Source organism: Aphelocoma coerulescens, chromosome 4A (genome assembly GCF_041296385.1).
Source record: "Aphelocoma coerulescens isolate FSJ_1873_10779 chromosome 4A, UR_Acoe_1.0, whole genome shotgun sequence".
In the NCBI taxonomy this organism is placed as follows: Eukaryota; Metazoa; Chordata; class Aves; order Passeriformes; family Corvidae; genus Aphelocoma; species Aphelocoma coerulescens.
Genome location: NC_091018.1, coordinates 17,862,356 through 17,884,784, shown reverse-complemented (window position 1 = coordinate 17,884,784; position 22,429 = coordinate 17,862,356). Strand labels below are relative to the sequence as shown.

At 50.0% G+C, this 22,429-nt stretch overlaps 3 protein-coding genes across 12 annotated transcripts; 2 read left to right on the top strand and 1 right to left on the bottom strand.

The window, feature by feature from the left end:
• Positions 1 to 416: 416 nt before the first annotated feature.
• On the top strand, positions 417 to 5,145 carry FUNDC2 (FUN14 domain containing 2). Its single transcript, XM_069015573.1, has 5 exons — positions 417 to 518; positions 978 to 1,128; positions 2,433 to 2,508; positions 3,674 to 3,808; positions 4,227 to 5,145. The coding sequence occupies exons 1-5, from the start codon at positions 500 to 502 to the stop codon at positions 4,302 to 4,304; spliced, it is 459 nt and encodes a 152-aa protein (XP_068871674.1). The 5' UTR covers positions 417 to 499; the 3' UTR covers positions 4,305 to 5,145.
• A 2,590-nt stretch (positions 5,146 to 7,735) lies between these two features.
• Positions 7,736 to 16,579, bottom strand: LOC138110533 (cx9C motif-containing protein 4-like). Of its 10 annotated transcripts, none has more exons than XM_069015566.1 (6): positions 16,444 to 16,579; positions 15,930 to 15,984; positions 12,545 to 13,728; positions 12,176 to 12,227; positions 10,904 to 10,970; positions 7,736 to 9,172 (listed from the first exon to the last, which is right to left on the bottom strand). In XM_069015566.1, exons 3-6 carry the CDS (start codon positions 12,760 to 12,762, stop codon positions 9,003 to 9,005), a joined length of 507 nt encoding a protein of 168 aa, XP_068871667.1. In that variant the 5' UTR covers positions 12,763 to 13,728; positions 15,930 to 15,984; positions 16,444 to 16,579; the 3' UTR covers positions 7,736 to 9,002. The 10 variants fall into 10 exon arrangements, 9 of the variants coding, with proteins under 9 accessions (XP_068871667.1, XP_068871666.1, XP_068871668.1 ...); XM_069015565.1 differs by lacking the exon at positions 16,444 to 16,579 and adding an exon at positions 16,325 to 16,394; XM_069015567.1 differs by lacking the exon at positions 16,444 to 16,579 and adding an exon at positions 16,325 to 16,394 and having other exon boundaries at positions 12,545 to 13,577.
• Positions 16,580 to 16,696: 117 nt separating this feature from the next.
• On the top strand, positions 16,697 to 21,822 carry BRCC3 (BRCA1/BRCA2-containing complex subunit 3). Its single transcript, XM_069015562.1, has 8 exons — positions 16,697 to 16,822; positions 17,159 to 17,279; positions 17,893 to 17,979; positions 18,637 to 18,725; positions 19,289 to 19,344; positions 19,833 to 19,964; positions 20,328 to 20,371; positions 21,097 to 21,822. The coding sequence occupies exons 1-8, from the start codon at positions 16,718 to 16,720 to the stop codon at positions 21,246 to 21,248; spliced, it is 786 nt and encodes a 261-aa protein (XP_068871663.1). The 5' UTR covers positions 16,697 to 16,717; the 3' UTR covers positions 21,249 to 21,822.
• The last annotated feature ends 607 nt before the right edge of the window (positions 21,823 to 22,429 follow it).

Sequence of the window (22,429 nt, the reverse complement as noted above, 5' to 3'; positions counted from 1 at the left end):
TCCGTTCCCTCTCTCCTGCAGTCCCTCTCCCCTACATTCCCTCTCCCCTGCAGTCCCTCTCTCCTGCAGTCCCTCTCCCCTCCGCTCCCTCTCCCCTCCGCTCCCTCTCTCCTCCGTTCCCTCTCCCCTCCGTTCCCTCTCTCCTGCAGTCCCTCTCCCCTCCATTCCCTCTCTCCTGCAGTCCCTCTCTCCTGCAGTCCCTCTCCCCTCCGCTCCCTCTCTCCTCCGTTCCCTCTCCCCTCCGTTCCCTCTCTCCTGCAGTCCCTCTCCCCTCCGTTCCCTCTCTCCTCCATTCCCTCTCCCCTCCGTTCCCTCTCCCCTCCGTTCCCTCTCCCCTCCGTTCCCTCTCTCCTGCAGTCCCTCTCCCCTCCGTTCCCTCTCCCCTCCGTTCCCTCTCCCCTCCGTTCCCTCTCTCCCGTCCCTCTCCCCTCGCACCCCTCTCGCGCCCTCCCGGTGACGCGCGCGCCGTGCCCGCGCCTGCGCGGAGCGCAGCGGCGTCATGGCGGTGCCGGGCGGAGGTGGGCCGGGCCGGGCCGGGCTGGCCGGGGATGGCTCGGGGCGCGGGTCTGTCCCCCTCGGGGCGCGGGTCTGTCCCCCTCGGGGCGCGGGTCCCCGGCTCCCCCAGCTCGGCCTCCCCCGTGCAGAGCGCGGCCTGCGCCCAGCGCGGTGTCGTTCCCTTTGCACCGTGCGGCGGCCGCTGCCGGGGCCTGGCCCCGCTTGAGGGCCCGAGGGGGCGGTTCCGGACACGGACCCCCAGCCCCGGCCTCTCTGCGAGGGGCGTCACCGAGGGGGTGAGGGGTCCCGGAGGCCCTGGGAGGGGGCTGAGGGACCTGGGAATTCCCGGAGACCTGGGGGAGTGCCAGTCCCCGTGAGCTGTGTGGCTGGGCAGGGCTCCTGTGCCTGTGGGGAGGCACCGGGCAGCTGCAGGGGGCTGTGGTACGGTAGTCCCAGCACTGAGCCTCTCCAGGTGCCTGCAGGTGCGAAGGACGACACATTCAACGTGCTGGACCTGGCGGAGTACACCAAGAACCGGCCCTGGTGGCGCAAGATCTTCGCCCCCAACTCGGGGTCGAGCGCTGAGAAATACAATGTGGCCACGCAGCTGGTGATCGGAGGGGTCACGGGATGGTAAGATGTGCCGGGGTTGCCCTTCCTGCTCGTGGCAGGCACTGGCTGGGTCTTTGGGGTCACACTGACAGGTGCAGGGTGCTCATGTGGCAGTCATTCAGAGAAGGCAGATGCTCAGCCTGCTGTCCCCTGGCATGGTTGCTGAGTTGTGGGAGGTCTTAAATGCTGTCTCTAACTTGAAGAAGTGAGACTGTCTCCAAGGGAAGAAAATTGCACCAGTATTTAATTATTTTCAACTTCTGGCAAAAAGTGGTGCTGTTGAATTAGGACAGGCAGATAGGAATGCTCTGAAACAAGGATGCCTTCTACACTGGAGGTGGATGTGCTTCAGGCATCTGCATTAAAAACCTCCTGGGATCGCAGTTCCCGGGGTTTCCTGTCACTTGTAGTTGGGACTGAGCATGCCTCTACTTGCAACTTCATTCCCACAGCATCGTTTGAGTTGAAAACTTTGTGTAATCACTGCTTTGCTTCTTACAATGCCCCTCATCTTCACCTGGCACCGGGGTAATTATTTAACAGTGTATGACAGAGCTTTGTCTTCTCATAGAAGTGTGACCTGGCCCCCTCTCTCTTGTATCTTCACTAAGTGTATTCAGAAATGGGTAAAGGCAGGTTGCTGTGTTGTTTGCAATGCTCATAAGGAAACCATGTTCCAAGTAAAGTGTGGTTTGGGTGGCACAACTCACCAGCCCTTTGCTGCATGACTGAGCAGTGGGGGGTGCTGGCTGCACTTCTGGTGGCTGCAGGAATGTCTTTCATGTTTAAAGCAGGTAACCTATTTTGGAGACCAGTATAGCCTTAGATCACTGCTGTGTGCTTGTTCCATCATTTTTCTCTTCTGAGAAATGAAAAGGTAAAGGAAGCAGTTGTTTACTGCTTACTTTGCAAGTAAATAAGAAAGAAGCTTGTGATTTGCTCCCCATGCTCTATCATGGAGCAGCACGTGTGCTTCCTAATTTCACCTCAGGGATGATACCAGTTAAACAACACCACCAAAACCTAAAATCACTTGTTGATTTTGGTGAAATCACAGGTTTCTGGTTACTCTTTTGGGAGAAGGATGAGGTTGAAGAGGTAAGAATCAAACTGAAAAAGGCTGGAATGTGACAGCACAAAGTGAAAGGCTATAAAGCATCAGTTTTGGCTGGGTGCAAATCCTCTCTGGTTGCACTCTTCTGCTGTTCGTCAGGCTGTCTCCAGTCTTGGGTAACTCCTGCCAAAGGCAGCCTTGACTGTGGGAAACATAATGAGGGCTGTGTGTGGTGTTTCATTCTCCTGACTGGATCCTGGTTGATTTGTAGGTGTACTGGATTCATCTTCCAGAAGGTTGGAAAGCTGGCAGCGACAGCAGTGGGAGGTGGCTTTTTCCTGCTTCAGGTATGTATGAACAGCAGCCCAGGCTTTCTGGGAACTGTGCTGCTGGGGATAAAGGTCTCTCTGGGAACCACTGCCTGTTGGGACACGTGGGGTCAGTCCCCCCCTCCGCCAGGGGCTTTGTGTGGCTGTGAATGTCAAAGGTGTGTGTTCTCCAGGGCACATGGATGCAACAGCAAAGCAGGGTCAGTGTGCATAAACTCCAGGAGTGCCAGTGCAGATCCACTGAGGATCTGCTACCAAAGGCCAGGCCAGAGGCACAGGAGAGCTGTTACTGCAGGGGCACCTGAGTGGAGCATGAGACAGCCTTTGGCTGCAGTGAACCTTGCTGCTGCTGCTGCTGCTGCTGCAGGACTGGCTAACATACTGAATCCTGTGCCTGTGGACATAGTGTCCCTGGAAGAACAGCCCTGGATGTCAACAAGGATTTATCCATATCTGTGATATGTTTCCTGCCATCCTGGCTTCCTGAGGAGTCCAACCAGCACAGATGGGGCTTGCTGTAAAGCACTGGGAAGAGGAGAGAAAGCAGAGATGTCTCTCTGTCCTCTACCACTTGTCCTGGTTTCCAAGAGCCCTGGCACTGAGGAAAGCTGCTTGGGTGTGGACATGTAGCTGGTGCATCCTGCAGCAGGTAGAGCAGCTCTCAGGCCTTGTTCAGCTCTCACCTATTTGCTCCTCAGGCAGACAGGTCTTGTGTGTGACTCATTCTCCCTCCTTCTCCTGGTTCTGCTTGTTCTGCTGAAAGTGAAAAGCTTGCTCTGGGCAGAGGGAGTTCCACAGCTGAATCACCCTGAGCAGATAAAATAGTTTGAGAGGAATGGGCTATTAATAGCTTCGTCCACCCACAGCAGCAGGAGAGCTGCAGGGAGTCCCAGCAATATTCATGGCAGTTGTGAGGGGGGAGGTGATGCCAGCTTTACATTAGGGAAGAGAGGCTGAAGCAGGCTAAGCTACAGTGTGTGCCCAGCTGTTGGGGGATTACTGTGGGAGACAGATGTTGCAGAACAGTTGACACAGCTCCAGGGGTGGTGTTCTGTCCAGTTTCTAAAACCAGTGTGCCCACTGGACTATTGTGTGGGAGCTGGCTGTGGTCAGGGAAGGTGGGTGGGCATGGTCATGCAGGACTTGACTCCAGGAAGTTTTTTCCTAATCTTCAAAACTCTAGATTGCAAACCACACGGGATACATCAAGGTGGACTGGAATCTAGTACAACGGGACGTGAACAAAGCCAAGCAGCAGCTGAAATTTCACAGCAGTGGTAATAAAATACCTCCAGAAGTGAAAAGCAGAGCGGATGAGGTGAGACAGCTCTCCCAGGGCATGTGCTGGAGGGACAACAGAAAACAGGATTGTCTCCTGTGCTGTTGTGGATCTTCCATAGTACAAATACAAGGAGGGAATTCTTGCATGACAGCAAACTTGGAGAGATGGCAAAAGCTGTGGATATTGTCTACTTAGATTTTAGGAGGATACTATTTCCCTCAGCATTCTCCTGGAGGAGCTGGCTGCTCATGGCTGAGCAGGGTGAAAAATTGGCTGTGTCCTGGTGCAGGTAGGGAGGGGAGGTCGTTAGATAGGAAGCTTTCCCAAATCCAAGCAGTGGCATCTCTCTGAGCATTACTTGCCTCAAGGAAAACCTGAGGGATTTCTTCTTAGCAGGGAGGGTCAGTGGGTGGCCTGATGTTGAACATTTTTGTTTCTTCTCACCCCTGCTTAGGTGATCATATTTCTGAAGAAGAATGTTATCCTGACTGGAGGGTTTGCCGGAGGATTCCTGCTTGGAATGGCATCCTAGAAGCTGCACTCTCCTCTCATGCCCAACCTCCCCTCCCCTCCTCTACTGCTGTTATCTCTCACTTAGAAGTCAAAGGATGTTGCCAACAGACTCAGTCCCATCTGCTCACAGGTTCCAGCCCTTATTTCTTACAATGCTGCTTCTGATTTCCACCTTTTTCTCCTGTCTGGGCTGTTAAGAGTGCTGGGGTTGGTCTGAAAGCTTACAACTCCCACTATATCGTTACAATTTCCCACCAAATATGCCCAGTCTCAAATTTTCTGATGAGTTTCAATGTCATAAAAATGTAGTGGCAGAGAAACCTCTTAAATGTGCTTCTTCCAGGTGCCCAGGACTGTTACGTGTACCTTTGTCTGCCAGTTTATGTGTACAACAGCTGTCAGCTCTTTGCCACAATTTAGCTTTCAGTATTCCTGCCCTGGCACCTGGAAAACCTCTGCTTCCCTCTGCACAGAGGTAGTCTGTGCAATCCAAAATACGGTTGACTGTCATGGGATGGATACAGAAGTGTCAAAGGACAGTCTGAGCTGTGTCCAGGACAGGTGAATATGGATTTTCCTGCCCTCCCCCTGCTGTTGCACTGCACATAGATGGCCATTTGGCTTTCTCTTTGCTGGTATCCTTCCCCATATTGGAATTGCAGCACTGGCACTGCTGATGGAAACTGAGCACTGAGGCTGACTCCAGGCCCTTTCCTCATCATATGCTCTGAAAGTCACCAAGTTCTGTGCTGTAGAACCACCTGACTGCTCAGCCTTTGAGACTCTCTCCTGCTGCCAGCAGGCCTGACCTGGCTGTGTCAGATGGGGGCATTTCAGCTGTGCCACTTATGGTAAATCACCCTGGGCCTCTGACAGGGGTTTCCATGTCTACTATGACCATCTCTGGTCACTTTGGCATTGGTGATGCTCTCTAAGCTGTAACCATGTGGGACAGGATTGTCGACAGGAAATGCATCCCTGCTTAGGGTACATTGTACTGGTCCAGGTCCCTGTTGCCAGCTCTACTGGAGAAGGGGGATAGTGTGAAATCTGGAGTGCAGTCCTTTACCTGGCTCTGAAGAGCACAAATTCCTTCTCCCTGGTCTCTGCAAGCAACTGAAATGACAAAACTCATGTGAAAACCAGACTGTGCTCTTGTGAGAGTGTTTCATTTGCATACTTCTGCCTCGGTTATGTTCCTTCCTTTTCATGTTTGCCATTTCCACAAGAAAAGCTGCTTGCTTAATTCCATCAGCTGCAGCCCTGCTCCTGCAGGTGATGAGGCAGCCCAGGTGCAGAGCTTAGCTGTTTTTGGACAGTCTGACTCAATGCAGTACAAACAAACATCCCCCAGAGGTGTTCTGTGAGATAGAGACTTGCCTGACAATGTGGTGATGTCCTCCAGCAAGTATAGGTAGGAGTTCTTGCCCAGGATGTGGGGTTTTATGTGAAAGTGAGCTCATCCTTCAATAGGAAACATGGTAGGGAACAATGACACTCCTGGGTGGGTGGTTTGCAGCACCTGGCTCAGCAGCTGCACCCCATTTCCAGTGCTGTGCAATGGCTTTGTGATCTGCTGCTCTCAGTATGGCTGGAAATGGGATCTTCCCCTGGGAGCTGCTGGCAGAGCTGAAATGATGGGTTCTTGCACCAGAGGGTTTGGAATGAGCACTTGAAGTTGTCAATTTTGTTTCAGCTCTGTTGATTGAAGTGTCAGTGTAGCATCACATTGATTAAGCTGAGGTTTTTCTCACCTTCAGGATCTGAAGAGGCTGCAGGTAATCAAGAGACAGAAGTTGCTGTCTTTGCTCCTGTCCTGCCATACGTGGCCAAGGAGAATGAAGGAGCAGCTGGGCTCACGTCCTTTTAACAATGGCCTTCCTAAAGGCCATCCTGGACTGCAGGAGTGATGGGATGCAGCAAATAGGTCTTCAATAAATCAGTGTTTGGCAGTGGAGTGACAGATGATGGTGGTGGTTTTTTGGGATTTGGTTTGTTTTCCTGTAGGATCTGCAGAAATGAACATGCATGAATTGATACATTGGTCTTGCAGGGTATCTCTTTTTCCTGGAGGACAACAGCATTTCTGCTGTTTGGCTGGGTGGGCTGTGTAACACAACTTCTTCTGAGATGCACTGATCTCCACAAAGCTTTCTTCAATGACAAAGCTCAAAGCAAAATCATTAACAGACCTTAGGGATGGTTTTCAGGCTCAAGTAAGTCACTAATTCTGCCCAGCCCTAGGTGGGGTGGGTTCTGCTCAAGTGCCAGTTTGCTGCTAGAGAGAGAAATGGCCCAGAGAGGGAGCTAAAATGCCTGTATTGCTGCTGGAAGGGGAAACAAGTAACAGGTTCATGTTGAGTTCCATGTGAATGTAGGCAGGGAATGGACAAGGACATCACAATGTGGCACATCTTTCTGCCGTGCTGGTGTTGGGCTCGTGGCTGGCAGTGTTTGATGCTGTGGGTCAACACTGGAAGCTTTGATGCTGAATCAGCCTCCACGGGGAGGCATTTTCATTGCTGCAGGTGCCAAGATGAGGTGTCCCTTCCCCTCCCCACTCCTGCTCCTTTTTGTCTTGTTTCAAGAACTTCTGACATCTGTTACACTATGAGAAGATTTCAAACACATTAGGCTTTTAAAGTGGTTTTATATATTGTATGTAAATGCTTGTTGAAGTGGTATTTTATTAAACAGTTTTGCTCTAAATGCTTCTCTGTGTGAGGTCTGTTGGCATCCTGGGAACCAGCCTGTTCCTGTCTCACTGTGACTGAGGGGAGCACCTACAGCCAGACCAGCAGCAGGTAGCACTTGGGGACATGGGTTAGTGGTCAGCTTGGCAGTGTGGGAGAATGGTTCAAGTCAAGGATCTTAAAAGTCTTTTCCAACCTGAAAGATTCTATGAGGGCACCACAGCCTCCCCTCAGCCATGCAGGTAACCTGGGCTGATCATCCTAGCACCAATCACCCATATTCCCAAGAAGTGGGATGCTTCTAGGGCAGGAGATGGGTCAGTCTGGGTTGCATCTGCTGAGCAACTGCAAATGGGCATGGAGACAAGGCTATTTATTTTTCATAGGTGCAACAGAAGCCTAAATATATATTTTTTATCATCTCTTAGTGACTTTGTTTCCACTGTTCCTGCTCAGATAGGGCAAAAGAGAAAAATGAGCTACTTGTCACTGTTTGAGGTGGTTCACAACATTGTCATCACTTTTCCCTAATTTGAAGGACACTAAAGCCCCATTTGTTTTAAGGCTTTTTTCTTGAGGGGGAGGGAGAGCAGTGGGAGGGGAAGACAAGCCCTAAATTACACTGATCTTCAGCCCCAGTTATAAAAATATCAAGCAGCTTCTATTTAAACATGATGATCTCACGTGTCCCTGAGCTGTGAATGGCAGCCAAGCCGCCCAGTTTGCAGCTCAACAAAACAACCAAACGGAGACCACAGTTTGTTCCAGTTGTTTATTTTGTACCATGTTATTTCAGAGCAGTGAATACAGATGGTTTGCTCTTCTAGGCTTCAATACACACAACTATTGTGCCTAGACCTCAGTGGTCTGTTTATAGAAGCTCTATTTCATAAGTTGTACTTGCTCACAGCACGAAAGTCCTTTACGGCTAGATCTAATGACAGAGTTAGGGCTAGTGGGTTGGGAGCCTGATATTTGGGTGCCTGGACTCCTGCTACAGGGGACAGCAAGACAGGCAGCTCTGAAAGGTGGTGCAGGAACCTGTCTATGAGCTCTTCCTACAGGTCACAGGAAATTCTGCTGCATGGCCGAGAGCTTCTGGAAAGGCATCTCTCCTGGGGTCCAGACACAGCCGGCTTGGGAGTGAGTCTGGAATGCTGTGTGGAAAATAACTGCCTACAACTGCTTGTTCAGTAAGCAGCACCTAAGTCAGTTCTTGGATCTAGCCCAGGGCTCTGTGACAGGCCTTTGGGTATCAGCAGGTTTAACTAGACTTGGATTCAAAGCATATTGCTTAAAGGTGTTCAATTAGACATAAATTTATAAATTTTGTATCAACAGTCAGATCTTTCAAATGAATATTGCTTTTTTAAAAAAATATCCTATCCCTGTAGCAATCCCTGAAATAATGTTCCTGTAACATCTTTGTCATGCAAATAGCAGCGTGTAGGCAATTCAAATATAAAATAAACAGCTCTGTCCAGTGGAAAACGGAGGCACTTAGGCAAAGTGACTTGTAGTCACTCATGATCTATGCAAGACTTAGGAACAATCATCAGACCTGATTCCCATTCTTGAGCTTGAACCACTGGACAGGCAAGTGTTGGTTGGAACTACTGCATGGTGGCAGCAATACCTTTGTTGTGTCAAGATGGGTTTGTTTCATGTTTAAACTCACTCTTCTGAGCTCATTTCCTGTACCTCTCGCTCTAGAAGCCAGCATAACTTGGTTCCAATTCTCCATTTTTAGAGCAAGGATGGATTAGAGTAAGGTAAGCATCCTAAAAACATCAAGTTGACATTTCACAGGTGTGATGCAGAGGCAACATAGATAATGTGTTCGTACAGAAAATAAAGTTTGTTAACCAGGCCATCTGTTGGTACTGTGTTTTACTTTTTGGTGTGCCAAACGGTGTGTTCTAGGAGCAATCTGGCTTTTCTGAAAGTCTAAAGAAGGCTTGAAAAAACACACACGAGCTCTTCAAGTGAGTCCATGCTCCAGCACCTGCTGGAGCTGCATTGTGTTACTGAGGTGGTGGGGAAATTCCTTCTGAAGCCAACTTAACCTTTTCTCTCTCCCTTTCTTCTCTCTCAAACCCTGAACAACAGATGGATCTGCCCTTGGTGTACCGGGCGCAGCATTTCCGCATCTCCTGAAGCACCGCTTCGCACTTGGACTCCATGTAGTTGTTCGCTGGAAAATAAGAAGGAGACACCAGGTCTGTGGAGAGGAACAGGCTTTGTTCCCTGAGGGAACACATCTACCCCAGCTCTTCAGCTGCTTACAAGCATTCCATCATTTTCTCTGCTCAAAAAATCTCTCTTTAGTTCAGAGCAAAGGCTCTCGGAGAGGAGCCCTGCAGGAAGAGGCAGAGTCTGGTTTGAGTTAAGAACCACCTGCCTATCTGTCTAGAAACAAAGGGCATGCAGAGCCACCTGCTCTGCCTTGGATGAGCTCTGCAACCACTACACAGCTGCACTCACAGCAGCACTGACTTTCAAAAGATTAAAAGAAGCAACAGCAGCATAATGTGAGACACACAGCACCCATGGAGAGCCCAGAAAGCAGCAGTGAATGCCTTCTGGTTAACGAGCAAACCACACTGCTGTGACCACTGGACTATGAATTCCCTGACTGGGTTGGTGAGTGACCTGTAACACAGAGATCACCCCTGAGAAAAAGGTTATGGTGATTGCTGCAAGCTGGCAGCCCAGGAGGCATGGCAGGCCCTTGGAGAGGAGAGCTGATCTCTCTCTGCCATAGCCTGCAGTTGATGAGTGCTCCGAGGCTCTCTTAACTGTCCCTCTACCTTTGCAGCTTTGTTTCTAAAACTGTGGCTACATACAGGCACTCCCTGTTATCTGTCAAGGGTGCATTCCTGAAAGTCACACACAGATAGGAAAACACAAAAGAGATTTACAGTGGGCACTCAGTCTCACAGAGGAAGCAGCACCATCTTTTGGAACAATGACTTTTGAGAAGCCAGCATCTCCCAAAGGTCCGGCTCCCACCCTCTGTCCTACGCACTGGGTACAGTGATTGTGCATTCCTAAGTTAAGGCTCTGAACTTTAATTTTTACAGGGGAAAATTGCTTTGCTCTCTGTCAACTCAGCTACTTCATCTGTGCACATCAGACAACGCCACAGCACAATACATGAACAGCAGCACTCCAAAATGACAGCTCGAGCAGCAGTCACAGAAAAGTGTACGTGCAGCAAAGAGCTGCTCTGCCAACACATAACCATTCAGATCAACACTGTACACAAACCTACACAGGCAAAACACTTGGAAAAACCTCCATGAATGTTATAAAAAGAACATTGTCTCAGATGGGACCAAAACAGGGTCAACCACAAGCTTTTAAGTGCAGTAATACAGGGAGAGAAGGTAGTCCTTTGTGGGAGAATGCTCCAAACCATGAGGACAGTAAAAGGTAGTCTCTAGACAGATGCTGGGGATATGAAGACCATCTCATACCTCGAGGACACATCACCTACCCTGTTCCTGACAGACTTCTGTCTGACCTGCTCTTAAAACACCCCTTGAGCAGCTCTGCAATCTTCCCATACAATCCACCTACTCCCTCACTAAACCATGCTGTAAGAGAGCTTATTATAATGTCTAGCTCTCCCTGCCCACAGCTGAGTCCCAAAAATACACCTGGGATCTCACTGCCAGCATGGAGAACACTCCAAGCACATTACTGTTACTAATGCTCTATTTTATACTAATGATGTCTCATTATTTACAATTAAGCACAAAGCAATTCTATTAAAATCAGACGTTATAATTTTGTTCGTTTTGCAACCAGGCAATGCTAATGTGCTCCGTTCCTTCTCAAGGTGAAAGGACAAGAAGGTTAAGTTAAAAGAATTAAGTTCCACCAAAAATCAAGACACCAAAGACAAAATGACACTCAGTACCTTGCAAGCATTTCTGTATTTCACAGGCTTGTTTCTGGCAGGGATCCTTCCGGGACATGTTCAGGAACTAAAACGATAGGAAAATGTTACTGTAAATCAAGGTGCTTCTCAGGGGGTGGGGGAAAGACAATGTCCTACAGCCACATCTTTCAAGAGCCCCCAATTTCCCCCAATGTCACCATTCAGAAAACGTCTGTTGCTGCTTGCAGGTGCCTGCCAACAAACACAAGAACACTCTGTGTCTGGCTAAAAGATGATGATGAGGACAATGAATATGGGAAATTTTATGTCACTAAGTTTTCTTTTCTCTAGTCAAAATGTGTCCTTTTCCACTTGGATGTACAAAGATTCCAGAAAATATTCAAATTAACATGGCTGACTACATTTTAACAGTTTTCTATCTCTAGACTTTATACTAAGACACATATTTATGTGAAATCCACCTCTGTGAGCTTTACACAATCAAGGATGTGGTCCTAAGTCAGGAAACTGCATCTGGAGAAGGCATTTAAAAAACAATCAACCAAACAACTCAGTTGTGTACATCCCATCAAGCCAACAAAGAGGTCTTTTTTCATTTTGTTTCAGGAGAAAGTCTCTTGGAAATCCTCTCCCTCTGTCCAAAGAACCCCTCAACCAGATTGGAGGACAGCTCCATCTTCAAATGTTCAATGTTCAAATCCATAGGAAACAGGATTTCAGACACTCAGTTTGACTTCTCTGCAGCTGTGACACCTGTAACTGTGTCAGAGTAAGATCAAAAGCCAAGCAAAAGCTGGTGGTACCAGTAGTTGAACGGGAGACCTCTAAGGAAAGCACCATTGTCACCGAAAGTGGTGGTGAGACTGAACCCTCTGAGCCACAGTTCAGTCTCTGCTCAGAGCTGGGAGCTGCTGCCTTTCCAGTTTCTGACAAGTCACCAGCCCACAGCACTTCCCAGTATCACTAGGACATTATTTGCAGCATCCTGGCCAAACTCCACTTGGGGCAATTACATTCAGCCTACCTAGAACTCCCCCTGATGTTTCACTTGGTCACAATACTCCTCTTCACTGCCTGTCCTAAACTCTTGTGTGATGTTGCTGTGTGTTGTTTTTAACTGCTTCCACCTCAAAGGTGGCTGCATTTCAGTGGAGAGAGAACCTTTTATTGTACAAAACAGACAATGGCATCTTCCTAGAGCCACTGCTCCTGAAAGACAAAAATTCATATTAAAGAAAGACTGGGAGTAAACAGTGCACAGTACAAAGCAGGGGTAATGTCTGCACATACCATATTAATCCCCAGGCACGAGTTTAAGCAGCAGTTCTTCAACACCACCAAGCTGTAAGTGACAAGGAAAAGTTCAATACGTCTACAGTTACTGTGGTTGAGCTAATGGACTTCAACAAAATAACAGTCCTTTGCCGTCCCTCAAGGATCTCAAATGACTTCACAAACAGGCATGACTATGGTCTATTGTTGCCACCATCCTTACCATGAGATGGTGCTCTATCTCCCAAACGCGAGAGTTACTATCCCTGTACTGCTCACCCTGGGACAGCTGCCACATGTGAGGCAGCCGGGATGGGGGGAGCTGGCTGGGTCGCAGCGCCTCACCCAGGGGAACCTGAACTCTTTGGATCCGAGCCCTCAGCATACCTTCCTCCTGGGGGAAAGTAACAAACAGAGCAGGCAGTTACTGGCAGTGCAGCAGAGGCACCTGAAACAGCAATGCTACAACCACGGGGAAGCTCAAAGCACACACTTGCCTCTTCTGCAGTCACGAGCCAGGTTTTGCGGTGCTCATCGCAGTAAACCCCGACGCGCCGCACCCAGAGCCGCACGGGAGGAGCGCCAGCCTCCCCTCCCTCTGCCATCCCTCAGGCGCTTCCGCAGCTCAGGTGGACGGCATCGGCCCGCGGGGTGCACACGTGGCCTCTTTAGCTCTGAGCACATTCACGGAGAGAGCTCCCGGACCTGGCAGACAGGTGGTGTCTGACTCGCTGGAGGAGATGCTACGTGCGGAAATGTCCCTAAAAGTCAGCTCGGGAGGCTGAGGTGGTGCCTAAGCCAACGGAAGCGTCAGGCCGAGTCGTACACTGGGACACGCGTGCTGGGTGGCATTGGTAAGGCATTCTGGGGCAAAAGGTGCTATTGGTGCGAAGTTAAACCCTGTGAGTATTGGCTTTGCTCATTCCACTAACAGTCCTATTAACAGTCTTTGTGTAAAACGGGAGGGGGGGAAAAAAGAGGTGGTCTAAATCCCAAAAGCAAAACTCGTGACCAGGAGTGAGGTGAGCTTAACAGGAACGAAGATCACTCTGGAGACAAAGCACGGAACTCGGTGTGCAGGACTCTCATCTTTGGAGCTCGCAGAGCTGTCGGGTTGCAGGGTCCTGTGTCTCATCTCTCAGGGATGGCAGCACTGTCCGTTCACACACAAACCCCTCGGGAGCAGCTCTCAGGACTGCGTCGCTCGGCTTTTGGCTGGTCACAGAGAGCCACCAACACGGGCGGAGGAGCTTGGGGCACTGAGGTGGTTCCTGCTACTGTAACTTTTGTTTAACAGCACGTTTATCTGTGTGCAGGTTAGACCAAGCTGAGCCATTAGCAAATGGAGGTCAGGGGAAATGATTCTCTTTGAACCCTAGAAGAGGTAATCAAAATGGTACAGACAGTCTTCATCCTTCATCTAGGTGTAAAGTAGAACAAAGTTAAGCTGTAACACAAACAACATCCTCCTGCTATGAAGCAGATGCAATATTCCTTATCCCAGTGAAACACAGTGGTCTTCTGAAAACTTGTAAGGTTATAAGGCATATTTCAAACAGGAGCAAGAAAATCTGGGTACAAAATAAAGGAGGGAAAGTCAGGGAGAGAAAAAAAAAATTTGTTATACATTGGGGTGCATATATAACAGAAAATACTCTTCCATGATGCTTTCCATATCTCACATCAGTGTTTCTCTACCTTTTTGAGCCAAAGGAGCACTCAGCCTTTTTGAGAACAAAACACCAACCACGGATCAGCCTGAACAGCACCGTCACAAAGAAAACTTTAAATGTTCTTTTATTACTTCTTTTTTCCTCCCATTCTGTTTATTTCCTTGCTTGATGTGCAGGGATGTCTACGTGCCCTATACAAAGCACCACTGTTCTGACAGCCATCCTGTGATGAGGGACAGGCATTCCAAGGAATGCCCCACCAGCTGGATTGCTGGCATTTAGAGGAATGTGACAGCAGTCTGACAAGGCTCACAAGGCCTTCAGGAATTAGGGTTAAAGGGACATTTCTGCAATTCTTTTCCTTTCTGCTTTACCCCTAAGCCACTTTACAAATTTAAACCCCTTTGTGGAAATCACTCTGCCCAACAGTGAAATGCAGCAATTGCCATTGCTCATTTTCAGTCAGCTGAACGTAATCACCCCAGGTGGAATTTGGCCAGGATACTCTCCTACTCTGCAGTAAACTGCAAAAAGTTCCATCATGACCAGAAATGCCCAAGAACTTGCTTTTATTACACTCAAAGCTGGAATTTCTACAGCTCATCATGCCCAGAACCAGAAGGCTCAAGCCTGGCTCCAGTAATAGAAAATATGTCTCAGTAAGTGAACTGTGTTTCCTACTGTAAGTAAACTCTCCTGGAAGGTCTCCTATCCAAACACTGACCTGGTTCAGCCTGGCTGAACTAGAGGTAGGCAGACTAAAGCACAACATGCACATTTGTGTTCATGGTGTGTGGAGATGGCAGTGATGACAGATCCAGGACAACAGAACAAGGTCTCGTGCAGAGGACACTGTGCAGAATGGGCAGAGATTAATGTGTGTGTTCACTCTTTGCCCCCCTGATTTGTCCCAAGCTTCCCCAGAACTGCAAAGTTCAAAGGCTCAGTCTGGCCTGTGGAGGTGCCCAGTTAGTGCCACATGGAAAATCCTGAGGTCAGGCAAAACCGTCGATTGGGTTTGAGGTGGGACAGGAATTGGGGTTGAGGTGGGACAGGAATTGGGGTTGAGGTGGGACAGGTCTGTCTGCAGCACCCAAACACACCAAAGAAACTGGAGATTCCACAAGCACACACTCAGACAGTGCACCTGAAAACATACACAGTGTCTGTTTGTGCAGGTCTGATCAGAAAGCAAAAACAAAGCCTGAAGGAAGACATGGGTGGGAGGAGAAGAGAGCTTACTTATATTTTAAACAAGTTTTAAACCCAAGTTCTTAGGCTGCTTGCTTCATAACCTATTAAAAAACCCACCACAACCAACAAAACCCCCAACAGCTTAAATTTGCAGGATTGCAGCATCATCCTTTGAGACTTTAACATTGCCATCAAAATAACTGTAGAAGGCTGAGCTGTTCAAAGTGTTGTTTTGGGGAGATTCAAATCCCAGTCCCCACAGACAGGAATAATACTGGCAGATGTTCTGTCCATCTTAGCATCAGTCTTAGAAGTTTAATGCAGTTCTGGGACCTGGATGGATTTCTGAGCCATAATACATGGATAAATGTGAAAATGGCCAGGAGGAGGAATGCAGCTTGTAGTGACGACAATTTATTTGGTTTTAAATTGGGTACATTAAAATATTTTATGGAAACAGTGACAGAAATTACTCCAGATGCTGCTTGGACCACCCCGGAGCTGGAGCTCAGTGAGCTGAACAAACTCCACCCTTTATCACCTTCTCTTCTAAAAAGCAACCGGGAGTTCAGCTGCCATTTAGGCACCAAGAAAAAGCACTGCTGAGGCTCAGCAGTGCTGTGCTGACACAGTTACAGCCCCTAGAGCAAGGCTGGCCAGCCTGGCCTTCTCTTGGGGCATGAGAGCTGCCTGCACACCTCAGGGCTACGAGAGTGCTGAGCCTTCCTGAAAAACCCAGCCCGGCTCTGGCAACAACTCGGGATCTGATGATCTGGTGACTTAAGGGCATGTGGAGACACTCTAAAGCTTCTTCTTGGGGGTTTGGACTCTACTCTGCCTGGAGCAAGCCCCTCTGACTCCACGCTCCGCTCTGCCCGACCTACTGAGGGGTAGCAGATGCTCACCGACCAGCCGGGCTGTCCAGCAGCGTGGGGAGGGCAGACCGAGCTTTGGTGGGATCTAAAAAAACAGGAAGACAAAAAGATGGACATAATGCGGGGGGAGCCACGCAGAAGGGCGGGGAGGGCGAGGGAAGGGATGCAGGAGCCGGGCCGAGGAGCGGGAGCGGGGGGGCAGTGTGGCCAAGCCGGGCAGGAAGGGCTGGAGGAGAGGGGGTGTGGTACGGGCGTGGGACCGGACCGACCATGGCGGGCCGGGCGGCGCGGCCGCAGCGGCGGGAGGAGGGCGCAGCACATCGCCACAGCCACCGCGTCCCCCCCGGGCCGGGCCGGGCGGCGGGGCTGGGCGGGCGGCCCTGGGCGTGAGGCGGCCGCGGGCGGGCGGGCCCGCCATGACCTACCTGCACCCGCGCCGTGACCGCCGCGCCGCGTGCGCCGCGCAAAGCCTTCCCCCGCCCCCCGGACCCGCCGCCTCCCCGCGTCTGCCCGCAGGCCCCGGAGGCCGGACCCCGGGTCGAACCGAGTCGGGTTAAGCCGGATCAGGCCGGGCCGTGCCGTTCAGGCCCGGCCCTACCACCCCCCGCCGGCCCGCCGCGGACATCGGCCGCCGCGCGGAACAGCGGCGGAACCCCGGCGCTGCCGCTCCCGTGGGCGGCACGGCCCTTCCGCCGCGCCGCACAGCGCCCCTCGCCGGAGGCCGCGCCGATTGGCTGAGAGGGCCCGCGAGCGCCGCTGCTATTGGTCCGTCCGCTGAGGGGGCGGGGCGAGGGGGGCAGGCGGGCGGGGAAGGCAAGATGGCGGTGCAGGCGGTGCACCTGGAGGCGGATGCCTTCCTTGTGTGCCTGAACCACGCGCTGAGCACCGAGAAGGAGGAGGTCATGGGGCTCTGCATCGGAGAGGTACCGCCCGCGGAGGGGCGGCCCCGGGGAGGGGCGGGTGGTGGGGCTGCCTATGGGGGCTGTGGCCTGCGCGGGGCCGTGGGATGGCGGGGCGCGGGCTGTGACCGCCGGCAGCGCGCACGGAGCGGCCCCGGCACCCCTCTCGTCTGCGGCCCCAGCAGCCGCCAGCGCGTAGGTCAGCTCCTGGGAGAGTCGAAGTTCAGAGCCAGGAAAGCTTCCCGTCCCCATGCCCCGGCGTGCACACCTGTGCCTTGTGATGCTCAGAGCAGCCGGCCGTGCCCTGCGGGGGATTGTTTCTTTAGAGAGGATTGACTGATCTCCCCTCTGTGTCGTTAGGTTGACACCAGCCGAATCGTCCACATCCATTCGGTGATAATCCTGCGCCGCTCTGACAAGAGGAAGGACCGTGTGGAGATCTCACCAGAGCAGCTTTCAGCTGCTTCCACTGAAGCAGAGATATCCTTTAGCAGAGACAGCAGCAGGCTCGCCAGTGCTTTACCTCAGAGCTCTTGTCAGGTGCTGTGTTTTACACCTGTAGCTGGCTTGAAGCCATCAGCTGCTCCCTCCTGCAGCTGCCCAGCTGGGAGGGCTGTGCTGGCAGTTGCCTTTCTCTGGAGGCTTTGTTGGTTCCAGCACCTGCAGTGGAATTGTGTTATAAATTTCTGATCATTGTTTTGTATTTGGTCACAGGTAAAACTGCAGTGTGTTTGTGGAGGGGGGTGGCAGTTCAGCAGGGAGGCTGAGTGGAAGGTGAGAGGTCAGCAAGGCTCCAGGTGCTGCACTGGGGAGCCTCTTCTCTACACACACTCGGGGATGCTGGTTTGAACAGCTGCTGAAATGTTGCTTGTTGCCACAGGCAAACAGAATCGAGTTTGCTTCTGCAGCAGTGACTCCTGATAGTGCTGGGGAAGAGGCTCCCATCAGCTCTCTGCACTGTGTCTTATCACCCCTCCAAAGGGATCTGGAATTCTGCTGACTCATAAGAAACTTATAAAACTCTGCTGTTTTTCCTTGTATGTACAGCTCTTCCCTTTGTCTCTTGGTTCCCAAAGCTCCTTGACTCCCACACAGGTTGGCTGAAATGACAGGACGTCCCATGAGGGTGGTGGGCTGGTACCACTCCCACCCCCACATCACTGTCTGGCCCTCACACGTCGGTAAGAGCAGCCCTGAGCTGGGCTCTGGGTGAAACTCCCAGCTCTTGATCCTTTGACTCAGTCACTGGAGTACCAGAGCTGCACATTTAGAACAGTTCTGAGTCTGAAACATTCCTTGGTAGGACCAGATTGTCTGGGTGGGCTTCAGGGGCCCCTGCCAGTGTGGCCCCATTCCTGTGTGTGCTCTCCGAGGACTCAAACATGACTCAGGAGTCACAAATCAGCTACTGTTGTTCTTCCAAATAGATAAAATAGACCTTGAGGGTGGGGAATAGCAAAAAAGCTGTGGGAATCCTGGGCCTGCTGTGACGATTTCTGACATCTGTGAATGTTAGTGCATAGCTGAAAACTTTCATAGAAGAAGTACATGAGTATCTTGTACGTGTTGGACTTTATGGTGACCTGTGGCACCAGGCTGGCTGTGAGATAATTTCTGGTTTTGTGAGCTCATCTTCTATTTTTAAGATTTGCTATTTAATTACATTTTAAATTGGATCAAGTTTTTTATTTAAACTTTAATCACCCAGAGTAAGGATGTAAACATAAAGTTTGTGACATTTGTTCCCAAATTTTAGATCACCCTTTAAAAGATGGCAAATCATTTCCCACTCCTGCAGGTGAGCAGGGCAGGTCTCACTGTCATTTCTGTGCCTGCAGATGTCCGCACTCAGGCCATGTATCAGATGATGGACCAGGGGTTTGTAGGGCTGATCTTCTCCTGCTTCATTGAGGACAAGAACACCAAGGTAGGCAACTTAAAAATGGCAACAAACCCTCCAGGTGCTCCTGAGAAACATCAGGGCAGAGCTGAAGTCCTTGGGTGCAGCCTGCAAGAAGGGCAGAGCTCTGCTGGGAGCACATGGGAAGCACAGTGGGAATGGTGGTGGTTGGATTGTGATCCCAAGGACAGGAGAACAAGTGACAATTCCTCTGTGCTGCCCCACAGCCTGGCTGTCCAGGAGGGCGGCAGCAGCAGCTGCAGAGTGTGTGCACTGAGATGGGGCAGGGCTCTTCCCTCAGGTATCCAGCCCAGCACACAGCTCTGCCCCTCTGTGCTCCAGCCTCTCCAGGAGGTGTGGCTGTCGTGTGAGATAAGCTGACAGTCAGGTCTAGGCTGTCCAGGCAGCTGCTGCTTGAGAGTTTTTCATCATTAAAGGGTTTATCAAGATATGCTTTAAGCAGGTCCAGCAAGCAAATCATAGCAAAACATCTGGGATTCTATTTGAAAGCATATTCTGCTTCCTAAAGGAAAGTGTGGTTTTAGATGGTTTTTTGCCTTTGGAATCTGACTTTCTGCTGTCTCTCTTAGACAGGCAGAATTCTCTATACCTGTTTCCAGTCTATTCAGGCCCAGAAGAGCTCAGAGTGAGTACAGCAGAAGAATATTATGTCTAGTTGTATTTTGTCTTGTCTGTCCTTTCTCTGGGTTGTCTCTAATAAGTGGCTTCTCAGTTGTGAGCAGTAAATGTACAGAGATGCCTGCACAGGGTCTCCTGACTCCTGCTCCTGCAGGCTGCTGGAAGAGAATCTAAAGACTAGGAGTGATTCATTTAGCCTAGATAATTTATTCTTCAGATTTGCTGAGGTTAGGGTGGGGATTTGTGCTGCAATTTGTTGCGTAGCAGCCCCACCTTTTTGCTTCCAGCTCTAGAGGTCAAACCCTCAGGTTTGCACCTTACAATTAAAATTCAAGATAAGTATGTGGATATAAGATGCTTCCCTTTGCCTGTCAGCTCAGGCATGTGTTCCCAAAAGTGGATGTGCAGCACTGCCAGGCCTTGGACAGACTGTTAGAAGGTTGTAGAAGTAATTTTTTTGTTTGCTTCTTTTAATGATATCTCATACCCTTTTAGATATGAAAGGATTGAAATTCCCATTCATGTTGTCCCCCATGAAACCATTGGGAAAGTGTGTCTGGAATCAGCTGTGGAGCTGCCCAAGATCCTTTGCCAAGAAGAGCAGGATGCCTACAGGAGAATTCACAGGTAATAGCCCTGGGGCTCTGCCCCTCTCCAAGGCTGTCTTTGCTGACCTGTTCTATTGTTGCTGTACTTAGAGTACCAAAGCCTTGGCAAAGATGTAGAAATTAAGAAGGATTAGCAGCTCACGTGCCTCTGTAGAACTTTCTGAAGTCTGTAGAACCTGAGCCTGGGGTTATCAGCAGAATTCTGGGGTTTTGTGATCATGGGTTGTTATCCTTGTGAATGTGCACAGCTTCAGCAAGTGAAGAGGTTTAGGTGTACCTGTGGTCTGCTCTGTGATTCCTGGGCAGCTGGTTTTACTGCCTGGGTTTAATAAGCAATTCCCTGCTGTCTTGTTTCTAACCTGCTTTCTTTTCCTTCCCTTAGCCTCACACATCTTGACTCTGTAACCAAGATCCATAATGGCTCAGGTAAGGATTCCTTGCATGTGACAATCCAGGGTGCTGCTCCCAGAATCAAAACGGTGAAGTCTTGTTACACAGGAACAGAATTGTTATTAGATACTTAAAATGAAAATGTCAAAGGCCGTAAAACACCCTAATCCTGGGGTTCCTGGATGTTGTATCCTTCAGGCTTTGTAGAATTGGTTAAAATGACAAAAGACTTTGGGATTGTTTGGGGTTTTGGGGTTTGGTTTGTTTAGGTTATTTTTTCTGTTGGAACAGGAAAGGGGATTTGGGATTTGTTGAATGTTAAAGTAGTGTCTGGCTGCCCTGTATTTACACTTCCATCTCCTGGCACTTTATATGTGTTACATGGGTGTGACATCTTTCCTTTTGCCAGTGTGATGGGGTGAGTCCTAATCCCACTTCTGTTCTTAAATTATTACCCCATTGTCCATTCTCACACGTTTAGGAAATGAGGCACTCTATGATGCTTCTAAATTTAGACATTAATTAGCATCAGTGATGAGCTGTGTGCAGATTTTCACTGTAGGTCTGTCATCCCTGCCTGGGTCAGACTGAAATGGTGTTTCCATGTTGGAAGCTGCTGGTTCTGACCTTCCTGTGGAGATATGTCATTGCCATGGCCAGGATGGTGGAAGGTTTCCTTGGCTGTCTGTTGGCTTTGGGGGTGCTGTAGCACCGAGTCTTTTGTGTGTTGCCCTGGCATGATGGGTTGTTGCTCTTTGCAGTGTTCACAAAGAACCTCTGCAGCCAAATGTCTGCCATCAGTGGGCCCCTGCTGCAGTGGCTGGAGGACAGACTGGAACAGAACAAACAGCGTGTGCAGGAGCTGCAGCAGGAGAAAGAGCAGCTGCTGGAGGAACTCGCTGCTTTAGAGTGAGGAGGAAATGCAGACCCTTCAGGAAAGAGACATGAAAAAATCTTCAAGAACTACTCCAGGCTGAAGGGTGGCCCTACATTGCCCCTCAGTGAAGGTCCTGGCTGTGCCTCTTCTCTTGCAGCACAGAGCACATCTCCAGGATCAGGACTCTACCTGCCCCAGCTTGGTGCAAAGCAGTGCTGTGTCTGCAGGTGCTGCACTTGTGGATCAGTGGTGGGGCTGAGCAGCACCTGAAGATTCCTGTTTTGGAGAGCACACACCTAGGGAACATGTTGTTTCTCCCTCTGTATTTTGACAGAAGTCCTACTGCTTTACACGTATTCCAGGAGCCTGGAACAGGAGGGTTAGAGGGGAAAAGCGTGTCCCTGCTGTCATATCTGATGCTGCCAACTTCTGCCTTCTCTTAGTAGCTTCAGTTGACCATGATCTTTTATGTAGTAATGTTTTGGATCACTGGTCATTCGCCCAGGCAGATAAGAGGTGGGAGGGAAGCTTGGGAACAGACCTGGAAGATCTTTGACATATGCTGAACACAGATCCTACATCAAACCAAATAAAGAATTCCAAAGCTAGAGCTGTCGGGAGTAGAAATGAAATTAATGCTACAAAGTGCATTTTTTGGTCAGTCTGCAGTCTCTTACTCCATGGAATGTTGGTGTGTGCCCAGCACTGAGGTTCTGTACAAAATGAATTATTTCTGCTGGCTCAGTGAGAGGACTGTGCTTCCTTCCCAGAGGGAAGAAGGTTAAGATGCTGGGCAGAGAACTGGTAGATATATAAGCTTGACTTTCTTACATGCTGAACTGCAGAAATTTCTTAAGACTGGAACAAAATAGCTGTTGTTGAACTAATCCCTGTAAATGTTCTTGGTGTTGCATTTCACAGTATCCCCCATCATGTACATCCTCGTCTGTGTTCTGTCTTGTGAATCTGTCTCACGTAAGCAAAGGATGGGACAATGAAAGTAACAGAGCTGAGGAAGGCACTCCCTGTCAGTGACAGCCAATATTGATTAGCAGCTGTAAGGTGCTGTCAAGATGTGGAAGCCCCATAACCCCATTGCTTTGTCATACTTTTCAATCTTTCTGCATTTCTACTGGCAAATCCCCTAAGAGTAGAATTTCCTTGAAGTATATTGCTCACCACTGTTTTGTTTTTCCTTGGAAGTGCTGTGAACAGTA